The 27622-nt window shown below is 37.8% G+C and overlaps 1 protein-coding gene and 1 long non-coding RNA gene across 2 annotated transcripts; one reads left to right on the top strand and one right to left on the bottom strand.

Moving 5' to 3' along the window:
• The first annotated feature begins 565 nt into the window (after positions 1-565).
• Positions 566-23004, top strand: LOC124389063 (zinc finger protein 385D-like). Its single transcript, XM_046854277.1, has 9 exons — positions 566-793; positions 13180-13380; positions 16732-16850; positions 16995-17105; positions 19191-19344; positions 19433-19690; positions 20628-20815; positions 21714-21791; positions 22611-23004. Exons 1-9 carry the CDS (start codon positions 751-753, stop codon positions 22839-22841), a joined length of 1383 nt encoding a protein of 460 aa, XP_046710233.1. The 5' UTR covers positions 566-750; the 3' UTR covers positions 22842-23004.
• Positions 23005-25481: 2477 nt separating this feature from the next.
• On the bottom strand, positions 25482-26777 carry LOC124388725. Its single transcript, XR_006926460.1, has 3 exons — positions 26519-26777; positions 26149-26198; positions 25482-25608 (listed from the first exon to the last, which is right to left on the bottom strand). It is a non-coding gene; the product is annotated as an uncharacterized LOC124388725 (long non-coding RNA).
• Positions 26778-27622: the final 845 nt, after the last annotated feature.

Below are 27622 nucleotides of genomic sequence, written 5' to 3'. Positions count from 1 at the left end.
TGTTTTGAGTTTTGCGATTCGTACATTCTGTTTGTATTTACATTTGACATCAGAACTGTAGTTGTACTTTGGATTACAGAAGAGCACATGGACAGATCAGTGTTTGATTTTCACACTGTGCATTATAGCCAAACATTTTCTCTTTGGTCTCATCTGTCCAAAAAACATTGTTCTAGAAGTCTTTCTTTTTATAAAACTAAGCCTTGCTGCCATTTTTTTTGGAGAAAAAATTATGTCTTCTGGTAACCCTTTAAAAAAAAAACAATTCTTTAGTTGTGGTTTAATTTTATTGTATATGAACTTTAATATTGAATAATTTGCAATTTTCTGACCATTGTTGTTTGTTTTGTTGCATTTTATTGCATCATCATGGATAATAACCATAACCATGTGTTATCATTATCCATGAGGCTTCCTCTAGACTTTTTCATGACTGTCTGTTTTAGCCAGCAAGTGTGTGTGTGTGTGTGTGTGTGTGTGTGTGTGTGTGTGTGTGTGCTCTGTAACACAACAAGCAGTGTTTATTACTCTGAGAATGGATGAACACGCAAACGCACGGCAGGACACACTGGGGGAACGCGCGCGCGTGTGCGAGCTCGGTGACGTGAACGCGAGACCCAGCTGCAGGAGGGAATCCCAGAGAGCGCGCGACCTCATTTCTACAGAATCCCCAGTCGGGACAGGACGGACTCACGGCAACACACACGTGCACGCACGCGGGTCTGAATGGTGTACGGTTAAATCGTCTAAATGTCCCGTCCGGATGAGAAAACGGAGCGCTCGAGCCAAACAGGTAAGAGAACCCCTGTATTTCACACCTGTAACATCAGCATGCGAATTTTCGGAATATAACCGAGATTCGAAAACTGCTCTGAATCTCCCTGCATTTGGTTAAATACTGAACATGAAAATGAACTTTCTTGAAATAAAAACTTATTTCATCTGATTTTTTTATATTAATTTTAGAGGCCGAAAATGTCACAATTAAGGTTTAAATGCATTAATATATAATAATAATATTTTTGAGTGTTGGAGTTTGCTGGAGAATGTACCTCTGCATTAAATTTCACATCAATTAGAGCAATTAGACTTAAATCATTACCCTGATTGAATTTTATAGGGAAATTATTAGTAATTAAAATTTATTTAATGTCTACAGAGGGTTTGTATTAATGCACATGTTCTAATGCATGATCATTTCCATAGAAAGTGCTACAAAGTTCTTGTATTGCAGAAGGTCCACATTAAACTTTGAAGAATATTGAAAAATGCACCTCAAAATACTTAAAATACTGCAATGCTATTAACAGAATGTGCAGACTTCATCCAGCTAGTGTACATTTTAATAGACAAACGACACGTGACCTTTGGCTGTAGGGCCAAACTTTGGACCCAACCAAAGTCTTTGCACTAAACAATCCCTCAACCACATGTATTCAATTAAACTTTGTTCTCTAAAACTATCGATTATTTGATTCATTTTATATTCTAGCATTAATTCATCAATTCAACCATCCTACTACCGAGATGTTGTAGTTCTGTGTTATGTACTTATGTACTGATTGAGTCACTGGCCATGGTGCTGAACCATTGCTCCAGGTTAGTGGTACCAGTAAGAAAGACCCAGCATTACAGTTCTGGGGTGCGAGGGCATATTTTACCCCATGGCATAGAGGCATTACAAGGGAATAACACATGGTGTTAAAACAAGTGGTGACTCAGAGGATTGTGCCCTTCATAACCCTAAGTTGAAACTCGGCATAGTCTGTAAAGAGCAACAAAAGGCAATATAGTAAGTATCTCAGTTTTAGTTTTGTTTATTTAAAAGCAGTTTCCACAAACTCTACATTCCAAGAAATGGTTCTCTGTGGGTGAGAGTAAAGGCGTTCTTTCCAGTGTTAGGGTTGTGCTTGGAGTAGAGGTGAAACTCAGTGGAGATCAGCCAGTGGAGGTCAGCACAGAATCAAAGGGTCAAATTACTTTGTGGGTAATTGGGCCTTCTTTTTCCCCAACTGTTTATAGGTCCTATCATCGGTCCAACATTTAGCATTCCATCCTTTAAGTAGAACTGCAGGTGGACTCACCTGTTTCTGATCACGCTGTACCTTCGAGACATCGTCTTTACTCTTGCAGTAGGAGCACGGCTTCTTTCCAAGCTTCTTTGGATACACCCAGCCGTCCTAAATGCCTGTGGACACTTGAATAAAGAGAAACACGGCTAACATATGTCATATGTCTCTCACCCTCAATGTTTTATGTATCCCTGGCACCTACTCTTTAAGAATTTGGCTTCAGTGTGCAAGATTAACTGCCAGAGATACTCAAGCCTATCTGAGAATGGTGGATCTTTACAGGTTGGATACAAAGTATGTACCCTGAGGGAAAGAGCGCCCACTGTAACAGCTGACCCCTTGAATGCATTTTGTATGGCTATGTTTAAATATCTACCTTCCATTAACACTTGGCGACTGAACACACGCTCATTTTCTTCGCTGTTGTTTTCCTGAACCAGGAAAGTTTGATAGCCACCCTTCAAGCCCAGGTCCAAGTAGGCTTTAATGTTATCTGCTGTTATATGGATGCCATGCTTTGCATGGGCTTGCATTGGCCAACCACAGGTATTGTGCTTTTTCCCGCACAGTGTTTTAGGTTGTCCTCCATGACAGGCTGCCAGCTCTTGAGCGACCTGCTGTTGTTGAACGAAGGCATCTAACAGATGCCTTCTGTTGGCATAAACACAGAAATACACAATCTCTCATTACCTACTTTTTTTAGCCATGGCTTCCAGTTTGGTCTTCATGCTGCCTGCTTTCTCTACAGTGAGTCCTTGGGTAACATTACACAAACACAACACACACAACGGATCGCTGTCCGCCACAATTCTGACAATTAGCAATGACAACTATCTGACTAGTCAACTATCTAATTATACTCTATTTGTCAATACACTAGTATTTCAGTCTAATTAACCGTCTGGTATATTTTAATCTATTCATCTTTTGTTTTATTGAAAAACCCAGCTAACTCTATGTCTATTTTCTTTGCCTATCAAGTATTAAAGCACATTACAGCAATTTCTCTGACACACACACACACACACACACACACACACACACACACACACACACACACACACATCCTCCCCCTCAAAGTACTGTGCAAAACTATCAATTACACCAGTCACACACAGGATTACAGCCAATTACATGCAAATCCACTCCGGAGAAAGCTGATGGCGTGAGACTGAGGCAGAAGTGTATGTAGTTTGGGGGGGGTGGTCAGATGTCAGAGGGTTAAAATGTGTTGCCATGGTTGCCATGGTAACTTTGGTGCACTGGAATTGTTATACAGGGCATTCAATGTAAACGTAAATATGTCACGCGACTTGTGAAAAGTAATGTATAATAATATAAAATGTGTGGACTTGACGGTTATTGTCTTAAGCATTGGTTGTACCCAAAATGAAATTCACTTGCCTGAACTGTATGATTATGTAGATGCTCCAAAAAACCCGTTGTGTTGTTTATAGACTGTTTCTATCAAGTGTCTGATCAAATCTGCAAAATCAGCAAAATCTGAGCTAAGATCTAATGGGAATAAAACCACAACATTGTTGTATGAAGAGAAACACTTCACTCTGGAGCAGACTGATGTAAATGATGAGTCATTACATCCACATCCAGCTGTCGCTAATCATCGGCTAATAAATGACTCTTATACTGTGCAGATGCTTTTTCCAAATATATAGAAGAACACTGAGATTCAAACACAAGAGCAGACGGATGACAAACACATTGAGGAAAAAAACACAAGAAAAAATGGAGGAAAGTATTAGTAAGAATTTATTAATTGAGGAGTAGTAAGGAAAAAAATATACTGTGGGGTAAAATTCCAAATTATTCAATTATTCTACCAAAAGTAATTTACCTAAACATTTTGTGTGACTTTTCCATATTATCTTTCCTTTTCCGACAGACATAACTTTATGAAAAATGCTCAAAAACAATACAAGAACAGTGCGGCTTTCAACAATGTTTTTGTTCATCACGTACTGATGGATGACTGAGATTCCCAGGACTGCAGTGAAGAGACTGATTACGTATAATTGGAACGAGGCTTTAAGTCATCGCTGGTTCACCGAACACATGAAATAAAATTGAGGTTGATTGTTTTAAAGAAAATCAATCTTATTCATGTTGGGTTGTCGCACTGTAACTTTTGAGGACAACTGAAATCAACGTGTGTTTTCTGACATCCACCACAAACATCACAGAATCGGGTTGAAAATGTTTCCAGACCAACATCAAGGAGTATAATCTGATTTACATACAGTGACATCTTCTGTGCTGCATATGTGGTAAATTAGACTTGTTTTAGGATTAAACGCTGGTAAGATCTCAGTAAAACACAGCTGCACAACTCGTTTTCAACCTTCTTCTTCCTCTACTCCACTGATCCCTCCATCCTCTTTATCTACTCCACTGATCCCTCAATCCGCTTCCTCTACTCAATTGATCCCTTTATCCTCTTCATCCACTCCACTGATCCCTCCATCCTCTTCATCTACTCCACTGATCCCTCCATCCTCTTCATCTACTCAACTGATCCCTCCATCCTCTTCATCTACTCCACTGATCCCTCCATCCTCTTTATCTACTCCACTGATCCCTCCATCCGCTTCCTCTACTCCTGATCTCGCCATTCACTTCCTCTACTCCTGATCTCGCCATTCACTTCCTCTACTCCTCTGATCTCCCAATCCTCTACCATTTCTCCTCTGATCCACCCATCCTCTTTCTCTTTTTTTATTTATTTATTTGCACAAATATAAACAATATACAATATGCAAGAATACAATCCAAATATTGTGCAGGGAGAGGCAAAAAACCCAAAGGGCTTATTTAAAGCCTCCACCTAAACAGCAACAACAAAAATAAACTAAATATAAAATTAAAAAGAAGAAAATAAACAAAATAATAATAATATACTTCAAAAACTATATAGAGTACATAAGGTTCATAAAAAATCAATAAACAAAAGCATAACTACAAAGCAGCAATAAAATAATTCTTTATACATCTTTTATAACTTTTTAAGAAAGAAAATTTTTCTACTAAATGAGATAAATTATTCCATAATTTAATACCCCTAAACTGTAAAGAGTATTGACCTCTACAAGTACGAATTTTTGGGAAATGAAAATCTACACATTGACGAGTTAAGTAACTGTGAACCTGTGAATTTACTTTAAAATACCCTGTAAATTGCTCTGGAATGTTACCCGAGTATATTTTATAAATAAAAACACAAATTTGAGAAATGTTGATATCATAAACAGTAAGAATCTGAAATGTTTTAAATAGACTCATCCTCTACTCATCTGACCCCTTTATCTTCTACCACTGCTTCCCTGATCCCTCACAGAGTACAAGAAGGACAATCTTCAAGACTTTTCTGGTTCTCACAGTGAAATAGTGCCCTAGAAACTTAATCACTAGCAGTTTTCAAGCAACATCAAAATCTCTACTTCTTCCTGTAATACATACATTAGAATTACTCCTATTAAAAATGCTATTAATTATTATTTTTTTAAGATTATTAGTCCTATTATCTGAAACTGTTCATGTTGGAGACTTTAAAGCATGTTTAAAAGTATTTCTGGATAATGGAGTCTGCCAAATCCTGTAGATGTAAATTCTTAAAGAGTCGGTGTTTATGTGGATTAAGAACCTCTAACGATAGACCTGCAATAAAATATTACCACGTTCTGCTCAGATCATCAGTTGACCTGATCTAGAAATCAGCTTTAGATAAGGACTTGAGGTAATAAGGATTTAGTTTAGTTTCCTGTGCATTTTATTCCCGTTTCCTTATTGCCATTACTGTATCTGTTGCTGTACTGTACTGTTACTGGTTGTGTCTCAAACCACCAATCAAAAAAATTAAATAGTATGTCAATGGTTACTGTAGATAGCAATATGTTTTGTTGTGTTTTGGGACTCAGTTGTGGAAGAGAGGAAATGATGTGGGCTGCAATTACAAGCACATTCAGAAAGCCGTATGGAAAAATACACACTATTTTTACAGAGTGATGCTTCGGAGCATTTCCATGAACACGGTTCGCAGAATTCTTACCCACTCGCACACACACACACACACACACACAGGAGCACACTTTGGAGTGAGTGATGAGGTGATGTACCAGATGGCTTGTCATTTAGAGTTTAGCTGCTTAGCCTTTCAAGGACACACAAACAGATAGTTTGCTCTCAGTCCATCGCAGTTGTTGCTTCAGAGAACACGGTATACACCCATACGATGTGGTAAAGCCCAATGAAAACACATTTAGTATAAATAGTGACAGTGTTTTGCATTCTCTTCATGGCTGCTTTTCACACATCCTCAGGTATAGATGCCAAATGAGGTGTAGATGCCACTCAGGCTCTGGAAAACAGTTCTAAAACAACAGCCACACTGCGGGGTTACGGCTGATTTATGAATGTACTATAAATCAGTGGTAAATCCCAGGTCTGTATAGACTATCAAGTTGGGTGATTTGTATGTCAGGAATTGTTGTGCATATAGCATTAAACCAACAAGTAAAAAAAATTATATATTACTATATTTGTTTTAGTGTATCTTAAATTTAATATTTTTAATATAGTTTCTTATCCATCTGTTATTGCTCAAGTGCCCAGCAGGGGCAGTATTGGATTTTGATGAAGGAAATGAACGAATCTTTTGAGTCATTTAGTTCATTTGATGAGAAATAATATATAATGTTACATTTTCAATAAGCAGATCACCAACACGTCTACATACACCAACTCTGGCTATAGTTCCAATAATATATATATATATATATATATATATATATATATATATATATATATATATATATATATATATACACAAATAAGACTAGTCCAAAAATAATGAATCGTTCATGAACTAATCAGGGCTCCATTGTTATACAAGAATTCACTAAGTATCTTTACTTTTATTTAAAAATGAACTAAATGCTGTGTGGCTACAACAATACGATAATGCTTACACTTGCTGGTTTAAAGTGTGATTCAAGTTTGGGTTCTTGTAAAGTGATTACAGTTCGTTTAAGGCTTCGGTGGTTTAAAGCTGGAAGTTAAAGATCCAAAGGTTTAGTGTTCAAGCCTTGGCACTGTCATGTGTTAAGAGCAAGTCTCCTAATGCTTTAGGAGTGCTAGCCTTAGCTTCACTGGGCTATAATGTGTATCTGACAAGTAAAAACACTTTCCTAGATTAGCTAGCTGAATAACACGGCTCTTTAGATAGTTTTCACAGACATTTTTGCAGTATCTGCCCTCTTTTGTATTGTAATCAAATATTCTGCAGCTAAACTGGTCAGCCATAGCGTTTATACCACTGACAGCTGGGGAGAATAGCAATGATTATCTTGTTACACTGGCACTTGTAAATTGTGAGATTTATTAAGCAACAAGAAAATTCTTCTTAAAAACAGACTAGAAAACTGTGTTAGAGGGTCTTTTGTGTTTTTCCTACTCTGTAGTGGTGTATGGTGGTTAATGTCAGGTCAGTCGAGGGAAGTGTTGACAGGGGGTCTTTGAGTAGGAGTAAAAAGCTCTTCCGTCTGGTCTGATCCTACAGAAGAGCTCTTAAAGCATAAACTGCTGATAAAGTTGACGTTGGCACTGAATGACAGCTTCATAGGTGGGTCCGAGAGCCTATGCTGGCCCCTGTACACTATAACAGTGCAAGCAGTGGAAGCCTGGTCTGATAAATCACTTTGGCTCCTGGCATTTATTTGGATGTTATGTTGATGTCACCTTCCTAAACACTGTTGTAGACAGCAGTTCATAGCAACATTATTCTCAGTATCAGTATCAGGATAACGCTTAGTGCAAATCCACATTGGAACACATTATTCAGGAATGTTTTGAGGAACAAGACTGTTGGACAAATAAGTTCGATCCATGGAGGCTCTACATCACAACTTACAGGACTTAAAGGATTTGATGCTAATATCTTGGTGTCAAATACCAGCATTCCAGCCCTAACAGGAACTACACAATATTAGACGGCGGATTTAATGATATGGCTCATTGGTGTATGACCATGGTAGCATCCAAAAATACCAAATAATATGACAATTATATTAGTGGTGGACAGTAAGGAAGTAAATGTACGTCGTTTAGTAGTTTTTTCACGTATCTGTACTTTACTGAAGTATTTCATTTGGGGAGACTTTTATTATAACCACTACATTTCAAACTCAAATATTGTTTGAGCGGATAAAAACTGGTCAATCATTTTAAATTTGTGGCAACAACATACTGTGGAGTTCAGCATCACTTCAACAGCAAGCAGAACATTTAGAGAGGAATAAATGATGGAATAAATTTAAGTCTTCAATTTGTCACAACACCTTGGTTAAAAAAAACTTTTGGGCTCATGATAATTGTAATAGAAATCAATTAATGTTTGACTCATTAATATCATTCTATTAATAGATCAATGCTGAGAGTCACATTACAGTTTTTTCACATAAACTGAGTCTTGTGATAAAAATTATAGCCATAATAAATCATAGTACTTTGGATACTTAAGTACATTTAAAGGCAAAAACATTTCTAATTTTATTCCTGTGAAAGTTTAAAGGGACACTACTGTTACTGGAATCATATTTTACTGAGTGAATCTCTACTTTAACGCAACTACATGCTGTGTAAACTTCCACCACTGAATAATATGCACTTCTGTATGACTTACATCTGTACCAACTGCAACACTAAACACCTCTCAGTATTAGCAGTACAGCAGTATCTCTGTAGCGTTTACCAAATATCATCTGATCATTCTTGATAAAGATAGTTTGCATCCTAAAATAGTGACCTTTCAGCTTGTCCACTCTACAAAAAGTAGACAACTTTCAGTCCTGTCAGAGTGAGACACATTATCAGTCCTGTCAGTGAGACACTTTATCAGTCCTGTCAAATTGAGACACATTATCAGTCCTGTCAGATTGAGACACATTATCAGTCCTGTCAGTGTGAGACACTTTATCAGTCCTGTCTGAGTGAGACACTTTATCAGTCCTGTCAGAGTGAGACACTTTATCAGTCCTGTCTGAGTGAGACACTTTATCAGTCCTGTCAGAGTGAGACAGTTTATCAGTCCTGTCGGAGTGAGACACAATATGAGTCCTGTCAGAGTGAGACGCTTCATCAGTCCTGTCAGAGTGAGACACAATATAAGTCCTGTCAGAGTGAGACACTTCATCAGTCCTCTCAGAGTGAGACAGTTTATCAGTCCTGTCAGAGTGAGACAGTTTATCAGTCCTGTCAAAATGAGACACATTATCAGTCCTGTCAGAGTGAGACAGTTTATCAGTCCTGTCAGAGTGAGACAGTTTATCAGTCCTGTCAGAGTGAGACACATTATCAGTGCTGTCAGTGTGAGACACTTTATCAGTCCTGTCTGAGTGAGACACTTTATCAGTCCTGTCAGAGTGAGACACTTTATCAGTCCTGTCAGAGTGAGACACTTTATCAATCCTGTCAGAGTGAGACACTTCATCAGTCCTCTCAGAGTGAGACAGTTTATCAGTCCTGTCAGAGTGAGACAGTTTATCAGTCCTGTCAAAATGAGACACATTATCAGTCCTGTCAGAGTGAGACAGTTTATCAGTCCTGTCAGAGTGAGACAGTTTATCAGTCCTGTCAGAGTGAGACACATTATCAGTGCTGTCAGTGTGAGACACTTTATCAGTCCTGTCTGAGTGAGACACTTTATCAGTCCTGTCAGAGTGAGACACTTTATCAGTCCTGTCTGAGTGAGACACTTTATCAATCCTGTCAGAGTGAGACACTTTATCAGTCCTGTCAGAGTGAGACACTTTATCAGTCCTGTCAGAGTGAGACACTTTATCAGTCCTGTAAGAGTGAGACACTTTATCAGTCCTGTCAGAGTGAGACACTTTATCAGCCCTGTGTATCTCATTTCGCTTGTAGCACTTAATCCTGACAGTGCAGACGAGAGTTCAGCACCTAGTTCTGTGGTGGTATTTTAACTAGAACATGTGTGGGTTTTACACACTGACCGGAGCGCCTTGTTATCCACACACACACACACACACACACACACACACACACACACACACACACACACACACGCACACTCCACACACACAGACTGCTATTTTTAGGATGCATTGGTGTCTGAAATTCTTAGAACACCAGCAGGAAGTGGGTCTGTTTTTAGCAGTTATCAAACAATATTGCATGTGCTTAAAGAAACTCCTGGGAAAAAGTTCTCAATGGTTCTTTTAATGGTTGATAAGTTCTAGATTTTCTGGAAGATTGAACATGGCACTGTTTGATTCTTTGTGATTCCCGTTTAAGTCTCCACTTTGGAGATTCTTCGGAAACTTTTCGCAGAATGCATTCTGCGCCTGAAGTTGCATTATGGCACAAGTGGTGGCATTAAATACGTCAAGATGAGCAGCTGTGACTTTCACATGTATGCATCCATCTTTTATGTGGTGTGTGTGTGTGTGTGTGTGTATTGAGTGGGATATTCTGAACTGTACTGGCTGGAATAGATCAGTCAACACATGTTGACAGACACAGACAGAGACACACACACACACACACACACACACACACACACACACACACACACACACACACACGCACACTCCACACACACAGACTGCTATTTTTAGGATGCATTGGTGTCTGAAATTCTTAGAACACCAGCAGGAAGTGGGTCTGTTTTTAGCAGTTATCAAACAATATTGCATGTGCTTAAAGAAACTCCTGGGAAAAAGTTCTCAATGGTTCTTTTAATGGTTGATAAGTTCTAGATTTTCTGGAAGATTGAACATGGCACTGTTTGATTCTTTGTGATTCCCGTTTAAGTCTCCACTTTGGAGATTCTTCGGAAACTTTTCGCAGAATGCATTCTGCGCCTGAAGTTGCATTATGGCACAAGTGGTGGCATTAAATACGTCAAGATGAGCAGCTGTGACTTTCACATGTATGCATCCATCTTTTATGTGGTGTGTGTGTGTGTGTGTGTGTGTGTGTGTGTGTGTGTATTGAGTGGGATATTCTGAACTGTACTGGCTGGAATAGATCAGTCAACACATGTTGACAGACACAGACAGAGACACACACACACACACACACACACACACACACACACACACACACACACACACACACACACACACACACACACTAAGGGTTTATTAGTGAGTGACCTTTGTCAAATGCACATAAAGGACCTGTGTGTTGGATTTGGGCAATGGGGACATCCCTCACACACACACACACACACACACACACACACACACACACACACACACACACACACACTATGAATCTAACTGATCTACGTGGCAACCCTTTTTCACTTTAATGGTAATGATTATAAAATTAATATTGACATACCTTACTAAGGTTTGATCCTGATCTGCTCAGGATATTCCACTCCAACCCATGTAAAGCAGATCTTCATGGAGATGGATTTGTGCACAGGAGCATTATCATGCTGGAACAGGTTCAGGCTTCATAGTTCAAGTGATAAGAAAATTCCCTGCCACAGCATCCAAAAGACATCCGAAACAATTGTGTGCCTCGAAATTTGTGGTAAAACTTTAGAAAAGATCCATGTGTGCATGTGTGAAAAAGTCGGGGGTCCTAATTCTTTTGGCCACCATTTAATACATTATACTCTCCTACAAAAGACATCATAAGTTCTCTTCAGGTTTAAATAATTGTCCTTAATGGACAGTTATTATTGCGTGGACAGGTGATGCAGGTAATCACAGTTCTGAGAAGGACATTATGAAGTCTGACACCAAGTCCATTACAATGTCAAGTCCCCAAAAACCGGACATTTTAACCGGTAATGTCCAAGCAGAACATTGCGATTTGATCAGGTTGCCAGAAAAAGAAAAGAGCAGGCAGAACTGTACGTAGTGTTGGAGCTCATCTAACAATGGAATACACAATATTCAATTAAAAATATAATTTTGTGAACTTTCAGCCCTGCAAGATCTGCATTAAACTGAATAATAAAGTAAAACGGAACCATGTTGTTGAAACAACAGCTTAGCATGGATGCAGTAAACCATGTAGACTCACAGAGGGCTGAAGAATGACCTGTCCTTCATGTCCTGCATCATACATGAGTTCCAAACTGCCTTCTGAACAACAGAAATTATGCATCAGGCGTCTCATGAATTGCGGTTTCATGGCTTAGCAGGTGCACACGTTTAGTGTGGGCTGGAGTGATGTAAGGTTACTTCACTGAAGCTCTGGAACTGTAAACATGTTCTCTGCATTTAATTATTGACAGTCTGATGAATCTGGGTTTGATGGATATCAGGAGCTTTAATTAGAATGCACGACTCTGCATAGACAAATTAGGGGGTTGCCTAGTGCGCACCAGTAGGGGTCGCCAGTAAGCAATTTTGCAATGATTATTAAATGGTTATAACCTTCTATATGGAAGGTTGCAAATGATTTGTATGGTGGGAGGGCGGAGCCATGCTCAATAGGAATCTCAGCTAGGGTGCCAAAAAGGGTAGCAACTGACCTGATGGTGGCAATTTTTAGGATTTGGACCCCTTATTTCCAGTGAAGGCTAATATTACAGCATATAAAGACATTTTAGACATTTGCATTACCTTCAGGAATGACCTGCATTGCCTATCCTGTATCCTAATCTCATATTGCTCACTGTATTATTTGAGTCGATTCATCTTTGCGCTACTTTCCAAGATTTTATGTCTGCTCAGAAATCCTGGCGCCAACATCTATGTTGAGTTATCTCACGTAAGGTGCATTCCCTGCTATGCTGATTTCTAAGTAAACAGCTGCTCATTTGGCTGTGTTGAGTGACACCACCTGTGCTGTGATGCCATCACACGATTACATAGACTGATGTCAGGAGCAGAACTTCAATTACCAATAGCAGTAAACCATGCCAGGAAAAAAAAACAGTAAGTGAATGCCTTCGTGGTAAGACTTCAATGGAATAAATATCGACCCGGATGAGGCCTAGGTTTTTGGTCCGTAGAGATTTGATCATCTTATAAGCCCCTTTCATGTTTAAACTCTTACGGACTCTTGTGAACACATCAACGTTTCACCCTAAACCTTTTGACATTCTCAGGTATGAGGGGTCTGCTGGACTTCGAGATGTCGGAGGTGAAACTGAAGCGGAAGCGGCGAATGCTAACGATGTGTGAAGTGTGCAATATCCAGCTGAACTCCAGCACTCAGGCTCAGATCCACTACAACGGCAAAACTCACCAACGCCGACTACGGCAAGCCAACCAGGCCAAAACTGGTGCAGGAGCCCGAAAAGTCACAGGTGAAAAAAAGAACAAAAATCCTGGTTTTTGCGTTGCTGCTTTATATTTCAGGTGAATAAGAAGCTCTGAGATACAAATTCCAAATCATCCATACTACCATCTTTGTTCCTCTATGCATCATCAATTTATTCATTAATCCATCATTCATACTGCATTGAGGAACATCGGTCAATAGTTCACACATAGAACATAAAGTGCAGACGGAAAGATGTTAATTACTTTCTTTTAGTTGCAAAATAGTCAATTATATAATGTAAAAGTGTGTGTTTTCATGTATTCCCGTGTGTACTGCACTGTTTGAGACTTTTGCTGTAGTTTTGCTCTAATGGCTCAAATCTGTCCGTATGGAAAACATTTTTAAGAGTCAAGTCAAGTCAAGAGGCTTTTATTGTCATTTCTACTATACACAGTGGTACACAGTACACAGTAAAAATGAGACAACGTTTCTCCAGAACCATGGTGCTACACTAAACAACAAACAACAAAACAACATTTTAAATTTTTTTAATTTTTAGTAGTAATAGAATAATGTCCGCCTCTGTAATGAGTGTGTTAGTGTGTTGAGTGTGTCCTGTCAAACAACAGCCCGTTTGATTATGCTAATGTGATTATGCACCTCTGTGACCTCACTGAGCTTCTCACTGTACATGAAAGCATTTTGCATATCATTTGCATAATATGCAAATATTTATAATGCGGCTTTTCAAAGTCTTTTTAACTGTTTGACATGATCATACACATAACATTTTTTTAGAAGCGTATGCATACGCACATATGCACGCCCACAGACACACACAACAAACATAAAATAGACTTAGCCACAGGTTTTCATTGAACATGGTGGTGTTTTGAGTCAGTGAGGAAATGGAATGTTCCTGTCGCTTTTTGTTCACACAACTGAATGGCCTCAGTGTGTTAAAATAGACATCCATGGGCTTTTAAAAGCTTTAGTAGTGGCGTTTTATTTTCACCCCGCACCGTACAGGACAGTCTCCATTACTGCATAGCGCAGCTGCTCTGGCACGTGTCCAAAACCAATCCCATTTATTCAGGGGGAAACAATCCGAAAAAAACAGGCATCAGATTTGCCATCGGATCCGCAGGCTGGTTCTCTCACAGCTTACATAGAATTATATTTTACGTGTATTTGTTGTGGTTCACCTGTGCTGCCAGCTGGCAGCGTAACACACCTAAAGGAAATCACCGTCTGCCTCTTCCACATACATGAGGTCACAGATGCTCACAACTGGCTAGTGTTGATTGACAGGATGAGAGAAAGTTTGCCCCGCCCACCCAGTGTGGCTTTTTCCATCTGTAATTCAATCTTTCTTTTCATCCATCTCTTTTTTTCCATTCTTTTATTTTTATACCTCCATCCATCTATATATGTTATATATCCATAAATCCCCAACCAACCCCCATTCATCCAACCACCCATCCATCTACAGTTTTGAGACACCTTCATGTTCCTTCTGCAACAAACTGGTTAAAAGGCAGAAACACGTTTCCTTGGACAGTCAATGAACAGAAGGAAGCCCAAATGGGACATTTTTATAAGGAGAGATGATGTGATCAGACTCCCTCACCCCCCACAGTCACACATGGAGGTGGAATTTTAATGGTTTTGGAGATGGAAAGGTTCTGGAAAGTGAAAGAAATCCTAAACCAACATGTCTCCCATTCCATTCTTCCAGCTCACACCATGCAATTCCGTCTGGACTCATTGGAACCGACTTCACCGTACAACAAAACGATGAAGCGTAAGTCCGAGTTCTATTATAGACAGACATCTTGGGTGATATCTCTCATGGAAAGACCTGCCCAGTCACCACACCAAAATCCTACTGATCTGCTCTGGGGTGAACTGGATCATAAAGAAACCTACAACTTCTGAAGAACACCTGCAGAGAGTTTTTCAAAATATTTCAGCTGAATGTTCGGCGAAACCTACTGTACGGATGCTGAGAGTGTGTAAAACTGTTTTCATGCTCAGGGAGGATGTCTTCAATAAAAATCAAGTGGAAAATCTGGACATTTATAGATTTGTTTGGTCAAAGGGAATCTTCATACTGTTATATTAGCGAGTTTGTTAGAGAGAAACCGAAGGCACATGCACGTGTCTTTCAAACACCATAAAACACCTCACACTTTTCAATTGCACTGTATCATGCCATACTTGTAGTGGCTCACATTAAACTGCAGCCACGTTGGCTGAGGGAGGAGGGTGTATTTGAGGCTACTCTATAATTTTGATCTTTTTCGTAAAAAAACTAAAATTTTAAAGCAAGATTGTCAGGAAAAGGCAATTGCAATGCAAAACCCCCCCTGCTGGTTACTTGCATAATTTCCAGCTAAAATCTACCAGGGCAGCTACAGTTCGTCCTTTCTACCACAAGGGGGAACAGCAAGACTGAGACTATGGGAAAAAAGACTATGAAAAGTCCATTTATTTATTTACTTCTACTCATCCATCCATTCGTCTATCCAGCCATCTTTTACATCTATGTATTTACCCATATGTTTCTTCCATCCATCCATCCATCCATCCATCCATCCATCCATCCATCCATCCATCCATCCATCCATCCATCCATCAAATCATTTCATCTTTACATTCATGCAACTATTTTTCCAACTATTCATGCGTCATATTTTTGCATCATTCCTTCAATCCACCATTCTGTTCATTTATCAGTTTATTTATTATTCCATCTAGTATGCATCTCTTTCCAAACACTTTCATCCATCCATGTATGTGTCTTTTCGTCTAGGCATGAATGCAGCTATCTTTTGCTTCCATTCATCATTCTATTTGCTCTAATCCATCCATTATTTTCATCCATCCATCCATCCATCCATCCATCCATACATCCATCCATCCATCCATCCATCCATCCATCCATCCATCCAGTGTAATGTAAGTTGTTGATCATATGGCAGCTTTTTGCTGTAACCTTGTTTATGAGACACTAATCACTGTAGGATGTTAATTATGTTCTTCTATCATGTTGTACACCTGCCCAGAAGCATTCATTATTCTCCTCCACTCATCTGTTCATCACCCACTCGTCTCTTCAAGTTCCTCCTTTCATTTGTTGCCTGTCTGTAGATCTTTCAGTGACGTGCATAAATGAAACATTGAGGGGCTAATGTGAAAGAGAAGGAAAAGAGCAATCAGAGACAGACAGGGAGAGAGAGAGATAGAGCGAGAGAGAAAAAAGGAGAGAGAAATGTGGTAGAGTTGAATTAAAGATATAGATTAAAAAAAAAAAGAATACATCATATAGAAATCCAATGTGATAATCAAGAGATGTTTCTAATGTCAAAATCACTGTTTCCTGTCTCTACAGGAAGTCCAGTCCAGGGTGGTGCTTTGCTGAAATCACTTCCTGTTCAGGACCTTAAGCGCTTTCTGCCTCTGAGAGCAAACATCTCATCACCCCTGAACCTCTTCTCCAACTTCGGCCTGGTGTGTGTGAGAACATTTTTAGATGGCAGTGAGAAGCCTTGCAGCTTTAGTGCTGTAGTTCTAAAGCTTTTCCCTCTTATTCCATGTATGTGTGTGTGTGTATGTGTGTGTGTGTGTGTGTGTGTGTTTTGTGTGTTTGTAAAGATGGACCCTGTCCAGAAGGCAGTCATCAGCCACACATTCAGTATCGCACAATCGCTGAAGAAGAAACAAATCATCACCTGCAACATCTGTCACCTGCGTTTCAACTCGACCGTGAGATAAACACACACACATACACAAGTGTTTTTTTTTTATTTTTTATTTTTTTATATATTTAAGTCTCAGAGTATGTGAATTGCGCGAAATAACAGATGAGGCACCGTTAACAAAACTAAATGTCCCCATAAGGCAAGAAAAACTTACTACAACACCACAAAATAGTAACCAGATCCAAGTACCAGAGGACACTGAGGTTCACGTCGAAAAGCATTCGACATTCACTTTCGGAAATGATCCCCAGCTAATTGAACATCAGAGTCCTCAGAATCCTAGAATAAGTGGCATTAAGTGGCAGCAGGTGCAGTTCAGCAGGCGTGATGGAGAAACCAAGAGGAGTTCAACGTCACCTTGGTTACTCTCTCCGCCCTCTGCTGGTGTTTGGAGAGCGACAGCAGGGTGTCGGTTTGTACCCAACAAGGGGTTTGAACTGAGAAGAACCTGTGTATTACTGTTTAGAAGAAGGTGCTTTATTTTTCTACGTTTCCACACAATCACCTTCAAAAAATACCCTTGCACAGCAATACAGTTCTCCCAGTTCTCTTCTGGCATGTGTTCTGGAAGTCTTCTTTTGTCAAGCACCTTCTGCGATTTGCACCGGATCTCCGCAACAGTGTCAAAACAGAGAGCCGGATATTCATCTTCAGGGAAAAAGGCCGAAGACAGCAGGAGCCAAATCTGGCAACTAGGGTGGGTGTGGAAGTAAGATCATGTAGCTTGTTTACCGATGATCATTATGCACGAGTAGCTGAATAGTTTTGACATTTTCAGGGTTTGAATTTAGGCAACAACACAGGCAGGAAATGTTCCTCACCCTGGCATCTGGAACATTTTCTTGCATCTGGTGTTTCCCAAAGTGGCTCATCTGTGCTTAAATGCCTGAAAACATTTCCGCCTGCCATTTGTTTACTTTCCGGCTTCTAGAAACGTCACTGGAACGATAAAAAAAATTATCGTTTTCAACTTTGTTTTCACACATGGTCCATACTGCAAATGTATCCACTTTGGAAGGCGTTTTCAAAAAGCAGTGTTTTCGTTCACTGAAAACGGCGCCTCAGTGTGGACGGGAGGCTAAAACAGAGAGAAAAATATGCTTTTTAAACAAAAATGTATTCGTTCCACAGAAATTAACACCCCCAGTCCTGTCTTGTATTCGTTATTCTAGACTGAACATCAATTACCAGACGAAATCCGGGTTGTGGTAGCTCATTGGAAAACATGTTAGGCTTCCGATCAGTAGCTCATGGGTTCAAATACCAGAACCACCACCACGCTGACAAAGCTGGGCCCTTGAGCAAGGCCCTAAACTTTTGCTCAGCTGAATAACTGAGAAGTCCCATTGGATAGAGCTGTCTGGTATGAAGGTGCATGTTATTTGACAACCATTTAGAATACGTGTGGTTTGTGCTTGAGTATTAAAAGGTCTCCAGGTTTTTGCAACATTGATCCTGCTGGATCAAACAGGAAGTTCTTGTAAACCACGTTGTATGACTTAGTGTGAACGCATGAGATTTGATGAAATTATTTCTATGGGATTGTTTTTGACAACATCCCAGTGATCAGGCAGGATGTGTGGTGTTCTCTCCCTATTATTAGGCAGGTAATGATAGAGAAGGACCAAATAAGAAACAGTTAGCGTGACTGGCTTTTGCGGTGTTATGACAAACACAGTGTTTAAACGAGAGATTAAAATTGTGAGAGATTAAAATCGTCAGAGATTAAAGCTGATTCGATCCACCGGAATCCTGTACGACCTTGAAGTTCAGCTCCGTCTGATTTCTTTCTCCCTCTAGTGGACGTGTGATATATTACATACTCTCTTTAGTTCTTTTTCTCCTTTGTCTCTCTGTATTTCCTCATGCAAAAATATTCACACACACTTGAGTTTTTCATGATCTCCTGTTAAATAACCTCCTAATGATATGATTATTAATACAGCTAATTCACATTATGCTCCACATGCACTAGTTGCAGTTTTGGGAATGAAAACGCTTTTTGTTTTGTTTCCCGTGTTGCATATAAAGTGTCACTCGAGTTTATAACACTTTTTAGCTGTAATGTTTTTTTTGTGGTTGTCGTCAGATCCAGGCAGAGGCGCACTACAAAGGGCACAAGCACGCACAGAAACTTAAAGCCATAGACAAGCTGAAGAGCAAACAACGGATTCTGGAAAAGTCTGTGTGCAGGGAAAGAGGGAGAAAAAAGCCAGAGGATGAAAGTGTGTCAGAGAGAACAGGTTTGCATGTGTGTGTAAAAAAAAAATAGCATGAAATTAGCAATGACATCCATCATACAATCTGGCTTTATCCTTTGTCCTTCCACAGAACCATCACAGGCATCAAAGCCAGAAGATGTAGGAACTGATGGTATCTCAATCACATCTTCTTCAAAAAAGCTGTGTGAGAGCAAGCACCTCTCCGAATCCCCTGCTCCCGTTCTTCCATTAGACCCGAGACTCACGTGTGACCTTGAACCCGTAGCGAAGGGAAACGGGAGCTGGAGGAACTGCAGCCGGAGTCTTCAGTGTCCCATCTGCAAAGTGACCGTTAACTCCGGCTCGCAGCTCGAGGACCATTATAAAGGTTCTGTAGACTGCAGTCTCTCCGCTAATCACACTTTAAACAAATTAAGTACAAACACTAGCTAATACAAACTAGCAGTGCAACCAGGTCAAAACCTTCTAGCTTTGTGTTTTAATTAAAAAGAACCAGTCTTTCAGTTAAATACCAACTAACAAATTACATAAAAATTGCTTTAAAGTTTAATATAAACTAGTCAGCATTTAAAACCTAGCTTGAAAATCAAGTAAAATCATGTAAAACTCACTGACAGTCAAAATTAGCTTGGGAATAAATTGCTGTTCAAGTAAAAACAACAATAAACAACACAATTATCCATAAAAAACTAGCTTGGAAATTAGAAAATATAATATAAAACATAAAATAATAGTGTAGTATTATTGTGAAATAAGTTATTGATTAAAACTAGTAATCAAATTCAGGAACAGTAGCTTCGAAATTTGGGTAAAATAAGTTGTCAATGTTGATAAAAGTATAAATAAAAAACCTATTAGTTTAAAAACTAGCAATGAAGTAGAAAAAGTGATTATTGGTTAAAAAAAATTGCTATCAGATTTGGTTTGATCAAATTAAATTAAAGTTTAATAATGAAAAAAATTGTTAATAATCAAAAAGGTATTCATTTTCTAAATGTTATCATTTACATAATTTCGTTTTAGAAATCTGAAAAAAAAATGGTATCAAATTTAGTAAGAAAGAGTTCCAAGTAAAAAAATTACATTTGAATGAAACATTGGTGCTAAATAATAATAATAATAATAAAAAAACAGTTTGTAAAATCTGCTTTTAAAATCTCAGAAATTCAAATTGCGTGTAAACATATATATATATAAAAAACACTTAATTGCATGTCGCTGTTTATTTGATACATTTCTTCGTGTGAAAAATGACGTTGTGAGGATGCGACTCTCGGCTCTGACTGACGCTGTGATGGTTGTAGGTTTTAAGCACAGACTGATGTTGAGGCGTCGCTGCACTCTGCCATTGAAAAAATGGGCCAGAAAAGTGGATGCGTCTGGTGCTATACCCTGCCCTAAACATCTGTCCCTCAACGCTGCCCCCTCTGACCAATCACATCACTGCAACGTATGTGACGTAGACGTCAACTCAGAAGCTCAGCTCCAACAAGTTAGTGCTTTATTTTATTATTAAACTAAACTGAAACGTATTTATAAAAAAAACACTAATCACATTTCCTTGTGTATACGCTGTCCGGCCAGAACTATTGCAACACTTGAATTTCCCACCCATATGTGGAGCAAAACTGTTATTAAAATCTAGTGGAGCATCTTCCAAGAAGAGTGGAGCTCAATATCCCAGCAAAATCCCAGCACCACCAAGATGCCACTGCTGGGCCCTTGGGCATGGCCCTTAAGCTTCAACTGCTCAGTTTATCAATTAAATAATTGTAAATGGCTCTGAAAAAATGTGTAATGCAGAATTTAAGTGGAATTAGCAACTCAAATTCTCTAATTATTACTAATTAAATCAAAACTAATTTTTAGGTCTATTATTTCATTAAATGAGAGCTCCACTGATCACCAGCTTTCTCAATTAAAAAATTTGGTATAATTCGAGTAAAAAATTTAAATTCTTGATCAGATAAATGGATTATAAATCAATGATTATGTAATTATGCAAAATAGTTTCATATTTAGTTATTGATTTTCGTGGAAGCTGACGATCATTGACAAACAGCCCGAGAATTTAGTGAAAGAAATGTAGTAAAATAATTTGCTTTATTGTTGAATTGAATAAAGTTTGGCTTTGTCATATTCCTGACCGGGTTTTACTGAGGATAAATGAATAAATGAATAAATTATAAGAATGAAATATACTTTTAAAATACGATGTGTACAAAAATGTTTAAGAAATTGAGGAATTGATCTCTTTTGTACTTTTCACACCAAAATTCAGTTTGTGATCATCAACAACTGGAGTCTTACAGTAGAAAGCTGTAAAATTAGTATTGAATTACGAATTTGACTCATTGGACACTTTTTTTTTTTTTTTTGTTACTTTTTAGCACATAAGCAGCCGGAGACACAGAGGCCGAGCAACTGGGAAATCACAGAAAATAAAGTTCAACAACTCAGTGTTCACGGTGAAAATCTATCACACACACACACACACACACACACACACACACACACACACACACACACACACACACACACACACACACACACACACATCCATCTTACTAACCTTCTGAGGACCTTCTCTTGACAAAATTACTATTCATTAATTTACTTTTTAAATGCATTTATATTTTATCCTGAACCTCATGAATTAAAAGAAAACATATTTTATGGTTTTTAAATAAATAATTACACAAATACAAACAACAAGAATATACTTTTGGAAAACAAAACTACTAGAGATTTTTCTTTTGATTACAGGGGATACGTTTTGGACAATGAATCTTATTTTATATATTTTTAAATTTTTTTTTTATTTATACAAATGAAAATCGTCAAAAACTGTTGGACTGAGTTGCCCTGAGGGGCGGGGTTTACAAAAGGGGTGGGGCTAAACAGAATAGACAGTTAACACCGAAAAGATTTTATTGCCAAAATGTAAAAAATATTTAAAATGTATATAATTTTGTTGGTGTGAAATATTCAAAGAAAACGTGCCATTTCAAGAGAACATTAAAGAAATCTGAAGATCAAAAAATGTATTGCATTTATTATGTTTTTTTTTTTTATTTGAGATTTTATAGAATAAATAATAAGGAATATTTTAATAAGGAATATTTTGAGAGTTTTACAAATCTGTTATTACACAGAATTTAATGCAGTTTATTATTATCATCACTTATTATTATTATTATTATTATTATTATTATTATTATTATTATTATGTGTGTGTGTGTGTGTGTGTGTGTGTGTGTGTGTGTGTGTGTGTGTTTCATATTCAGACCAAGCTCACACTTCAGAAGGAACTCTCCAAAACGCTGACCTCCAGCTTACCGACCTCAGCCCTCACCCCTGCCTCTCTGTTTGCCATGCCAACTGGCCCTTTCTGTCTAAGCCACGCCCATCCACTACCCGCAATAATCCACACCCCTCTGTTTAACCCCACCCTCTTCAGACCTGCCCTCGGACCCCTGAGGCCAACTCATGGTCCGATCGTCTTTTCTCCATACTGAAGAGACACGATTTTAAGAGGAAGCTGCTCAGGAAGAGAAATTTTTATATTTAGGTTTAATATTTACTTGAAAAAATACAAATAAAAACTATGTAAGTTAGAACAACTTCAAGCACTTGTGTAAAATACAATAAATAAACTGACGCTGGAAAATATCTTTAATAAATAACAAATAAATAAACAACATACAATAAAACAAAGACAAGTTATTATTCATTTAAGAAAAAATTAAGGAATTTTGGAGTGTGTTTGTGGAGATTTGTGAGATTTCATTCAGCCACAAGGAGCTCTACAGCAGGAGATCTTCCACTCTAACGCATGGAAAGCAGATCTTTATGGAGTTTGCTTTGTGCACAGGGGCATTGTCCTGCTGGAACAGATTTGGATCTCCTAGTTCACAAAAGGGAAGAAACTTCTTCAACAAATTCCTGTATGGCATTCACATTAAAAATCAAACACAGAGATTGCAAACCATACTGTAAAACACAATAAAAAAGACTGTCATTTTTATAGAAAAATATTTAATATACAATTCTGCCAAGCGACACATTTTCTGTCAAAAAGAACTGCAAAAATTGGACTCAGATATAGTTCTACTCCAGTCATCAAAATAAAATAAATAATTCAAAATAAAAAATATATAAAATTTTTATCAAATAAAAGGCAAAATATATTGATGGTGGCAACATCATCTTCAACAACAGTTAAGACCCCCTTCTTCATTCCTTTTGTGTGACCCATTTTTAATTGATTTAGTTCTGCTGGACCACAAAGAGGTGTGTGTATGACACATAAATCATACATGCCACAATTTTCCATTGTGTTTGCTTGGAATATACACCATGTTGCCAAACGTATTTGGACACCCCCTTCTAATGAACAGGTTGGACTACTTTAGTAATTTCCAGGAGTACAAATCTTAATGTTGAAGCATATGATGAGATTCGATGGATTATGCTAATTTTAAAGCAACAGTTTGGACAGGACCCTTTTCTATTCTAAAATAGCACAAAAGTATTGGGACACATCCTTCTTTAGAACAGAAAAGGGCACTTACAAAACTGTGGCAACAAAGATGAAAACATAATTCATGTATTTACAAATTGTATTTCCATCTCTGTTGCAACAGATTTGGAAGTGTCTAAAATGACTACCCATATGTACAAGTCATTGTTGTTTGGTTTGAGTTTTTGGCTAAAGGTCTACATTTAAATTCACACCAGAGATGTTCAGCTGAGATTAGAACGTGGCTTCATGCAGACCAGTCAAGTTCTTCCACACTGACTGAATCAATCATTTCCTTTTGAACCTTGCTTTATACACAGAGGCATTTTCATGTTAGAATAGAAAAGGGGGTGTCCCAATACTTTTGGCAATATAGTGCAACACTTTTAATTTGTGCTGTCAGACTCATCACTGATAAGTATTTGTTATATTTTTATCATGCCCAAACGAACGGTTTTTCATATGAACTGAGATGCCCGTGGTGCCTTTTCTGATCAGGGAAGAATCACACAGCGCACAGAATGAAGCATTGTTCTTATTCGGTTTATTGCAGGCAACAGACAAGAATCAATCCTAAAACAATATAGTGTACAACACTCGTAAACAAACTCTTAATCTTCTCAAAAAAACTTTGTTCAGCAGTTGTTTCACGTTCTCCAAGACGTCGGGAGGCTTCAGTGATGTTTCTTAGTGCTTGTTTAGTTAAAGTTCAAAGCTTTATTTATCCCCATGGGGCAATGGATTTAAGCTGTCATCATGGTGCTTCACACAATCAGAACACACATACAAATGTTAATTAAAAAAAATAATAAAATAAAATAAAAAAAAAGAATAATAATAATAATAATAAAATAAAATAAAAGTAATAATAATAATAATAATAATAATAATAATAATAATAATAATGTATCTAATTCAACTGGATTTGTTTAATATGTCTATAAGCAGGTATACGTCACTGTTTAATAGGAGGATGGAAAAACTTCAGATTGGAATACCGGCTCTGAATGTAACTTATAAATCTTAAAACAACATTTTGGTTGTATTGTAGTTGCTCTTCACTTAGACCTACACTTTCATCATTCTCTGCTTTAATCCCGTCTATATCACATATACGATCGATATTCATAAATATATAATATTTTGAGAATCCAATATTCATTTTTATATCAGGATATCTTTCAGCAAACTTGATCAAATTATACATACAGGGACAGCGAGTTTTTCTTCCTAAACAAGGATTATTCAGTGTATAGATCCATATTTCTAATAAATCCTCCTTTTCTATATCTTCTAGTTCTTTTATAATGAAATCCTCACTGTGTTTTTTTCCCTTTGGAACAAATGGACCATATATATTATAGGTGCTATTACACATACTCTTACTTTTTCTTTTTAAAACTAAAAATGCATGTTGTCTATGTTGATTTTTATTTATATATTCTCTTGATTCCTCATCGAGCATTTTCAAAAATGTATTTAATTCATTTACAAAAATGCTCCTTTCATCATTTCTTAAAAAACAATTTTGTATTGTATAAGGATAATTATTTTTAAGAAAATCTGAAATATTTTCAAAAGCTATACACTCTGTTATTATATAATTATTATAATAATAATAATAATAATTATTATTATTATTATTATAATAATAATAATTATTATTATTATTATTATAATAATAATTAATAATGATAAACTTCCACATTGCCTCTGCGTTGTTTTTGCCGTTTTCCTTCGTCTTTTGTGATGATGAATCAACTCTGTAAAAAAATAAATGTTTATTCTTTATTGTTAGTATCATACTACTACTAATAATAAAACAATGTTTATTTCCTTTGGTATTTTATTGATTTGCTGAACCTTCAATACAATAACATATAAAATATAATCAAATAAAATATGAGAATTAGCCAATGGTGAAGGTCAGTGGTGAAGGTCAGTGGTGAAGGTCAGTGGTGAAGTTTAATGGTGAAGGTCAGTGGTGAAGGTCAGTGGTGAAGTTTAATGGTGAAGGTTAGTGGTGAAGTTTAATGGTGAAGGTCAGTGGTGAAGTTTAATGGTGAAGGTCAGTGGTGAAGTTCAGTGGTGAAGGTCAGTGGTGAAGTTCATGCAGGGATGTGTTTGAACGTGTTCAGCAGACTGTGTGTTGTATTAGATGAATGTATGAGACTTATAATAAACAGATTTGATTCATCTCATGACTGTACACCACACAACTACAGGTTTGTGCATGTGTGTGTGTGTGTGTGTGTGTGTGTGTGTGTGTGTGTGTGTGTGTGTGTGTATTGTGGAAAACTTACACTGATGATGGACCTGCCTCCGGTGGTGTAGGATAGGAACATTGTTGTTTCTAAAAAATATAACAAACAAAATATTTTCATTAGAAGCTTAAATGAAAAATATTAATCTCTCTCTCTCTCTCTCTCTCTCTCACACACACACACACACACACACACACACACACACACACACTGTCTCTCTCTTTTCTACCCCTCCACTTCTTTTTCTCTCTTTTTTCTTTAAGTCTTAACACAGATTATCACACAAAGTTTACACCTTAAATTTACAAAAACATTTTTTTTGTTCATAAACACACACACACACACACACACACACACACACACACACACACACACACACACACACACAGTGTAAATAGTAAAACCTCACCAAATGTTCAGCTTTAGCAGGAGATGGAGGGCAGGGAGAAATGGGAGATGGCTGTGTTTGTGGATCAGATTCCTGCAGTAAATTGGGCGCTGCATGACGGTCTGTAGCGCCGTCCTTCAGTCCTCCAGGTTCATCTGGATCAGAAAGAGGTCTTGGCTCATGGCCCTCCTCCCTGCCCTCTTCTGCGTTTTCTTTCATCAAACTTTTATCTAGTAAGGTTTCTTCTTGAAATGAATTCATGAAAAAGATTTGTTTGAGGGAGTGAGAGATTCGTTTTATACTCTGGTGTGATGTCAGTAATGGGAGGATGTTTTACTGTAATTTAACGAAAAACAGGTTTTACCTGTATGTGCATTATGTAGCCCAACCACAGCATCTCACACAGGTATGTTCACTTTGCTCATTCTTTCTGCATGGCATCATGTAGCTTTCTTGCGTCAAACAGCATCCACTAAACATTCTTGTTCTTCTCCTTGACTACAACCCTGAACCCCATTCTCTGATCCAAACTGTTTATCAAAATAATCGCTCTTATGTTCAAAAACAAATAATATCTGCTTGTGGGGTCAGTCCATCGTGAGAATTGTGACCTTCAGGAAGATGGGTGAGGTACTGCGTCACACTCCTGTTGTTTGCACATTGCAATCTTTGTCATATCTTTGGTATGTTGGCCTAAATTCCACACACTTCTTCTTCTCTGCAGCTGATCATATACACGGCTTGTCCCACACGCAGTGTTCAGATGTTCTGCACGATCACATTTACAAGAAAAGGAAACTCATTAATTTCGCTAGAAACAGAAACTCAACTCATAGATACAAAGACATGATCCTTTAAGAAGTTATAAATGATGTTGTAAAATTCTGACAACTTCAAAATATTTCAACGTCATCACATGACAAGTTTCCTTCGACAACAAGTTTCCTCCTTTTCTACCTGTTAAATCCCCTCAATATTCTTACATCACACTTTTGTGGTTCTGCCATAATGCCTTTTTAATTAGTTGGAAATGGATCTTATGTCTGCTCTTAATTTCTTATTGTCTTTTCAGGGGTAAAGTTTTGTGATTCAGACCGTCAGTTATCTCATTTTTCTAGTCGCTTT

The sequence above is a fragment of the Silurus meridionalis genome, chromosome 7 (assembly GCF_014805685.1).
Source record: "Silurus meridionalis isolate SWU-2019-XX chromosome 7, ASM1480568v1, whole genome shotgun sequence".
NCBI classification, from domain to species: Eukaryota; Metazoa; Chordata; class Actinopteri; order Siluriformes; family Siluridae; genus Silurus; species Silurus meridionalis.
This window is presented reverse-complemented; position numbering and strand designations above follow the sequence as displayed.

Bases quoted from the DNA above. Each gene is read 5' to 3' on its own strand.
- LOC124389063 (XM_046854277.1), top strand. From the start codon at position 751: ATGTCCCGTCCGGATGAGAAAACGGAGCGCTCGAGCCAAACAG. The intron at 794-13,179 runs GTAAGAGAACCC...TGACATTCTCAG, and splicing joins GGAGCGCTCGAGCCAAACAG to GTATGAGGGGTCTGCTGGAC. The intron at 19,345-19,432 runs GTTTGCATGTGT...GTCCTTCCACAG, and splicing joins AAGTGTGTCAGAGAGAACAG to AACCATCACAGGCATCAAAG.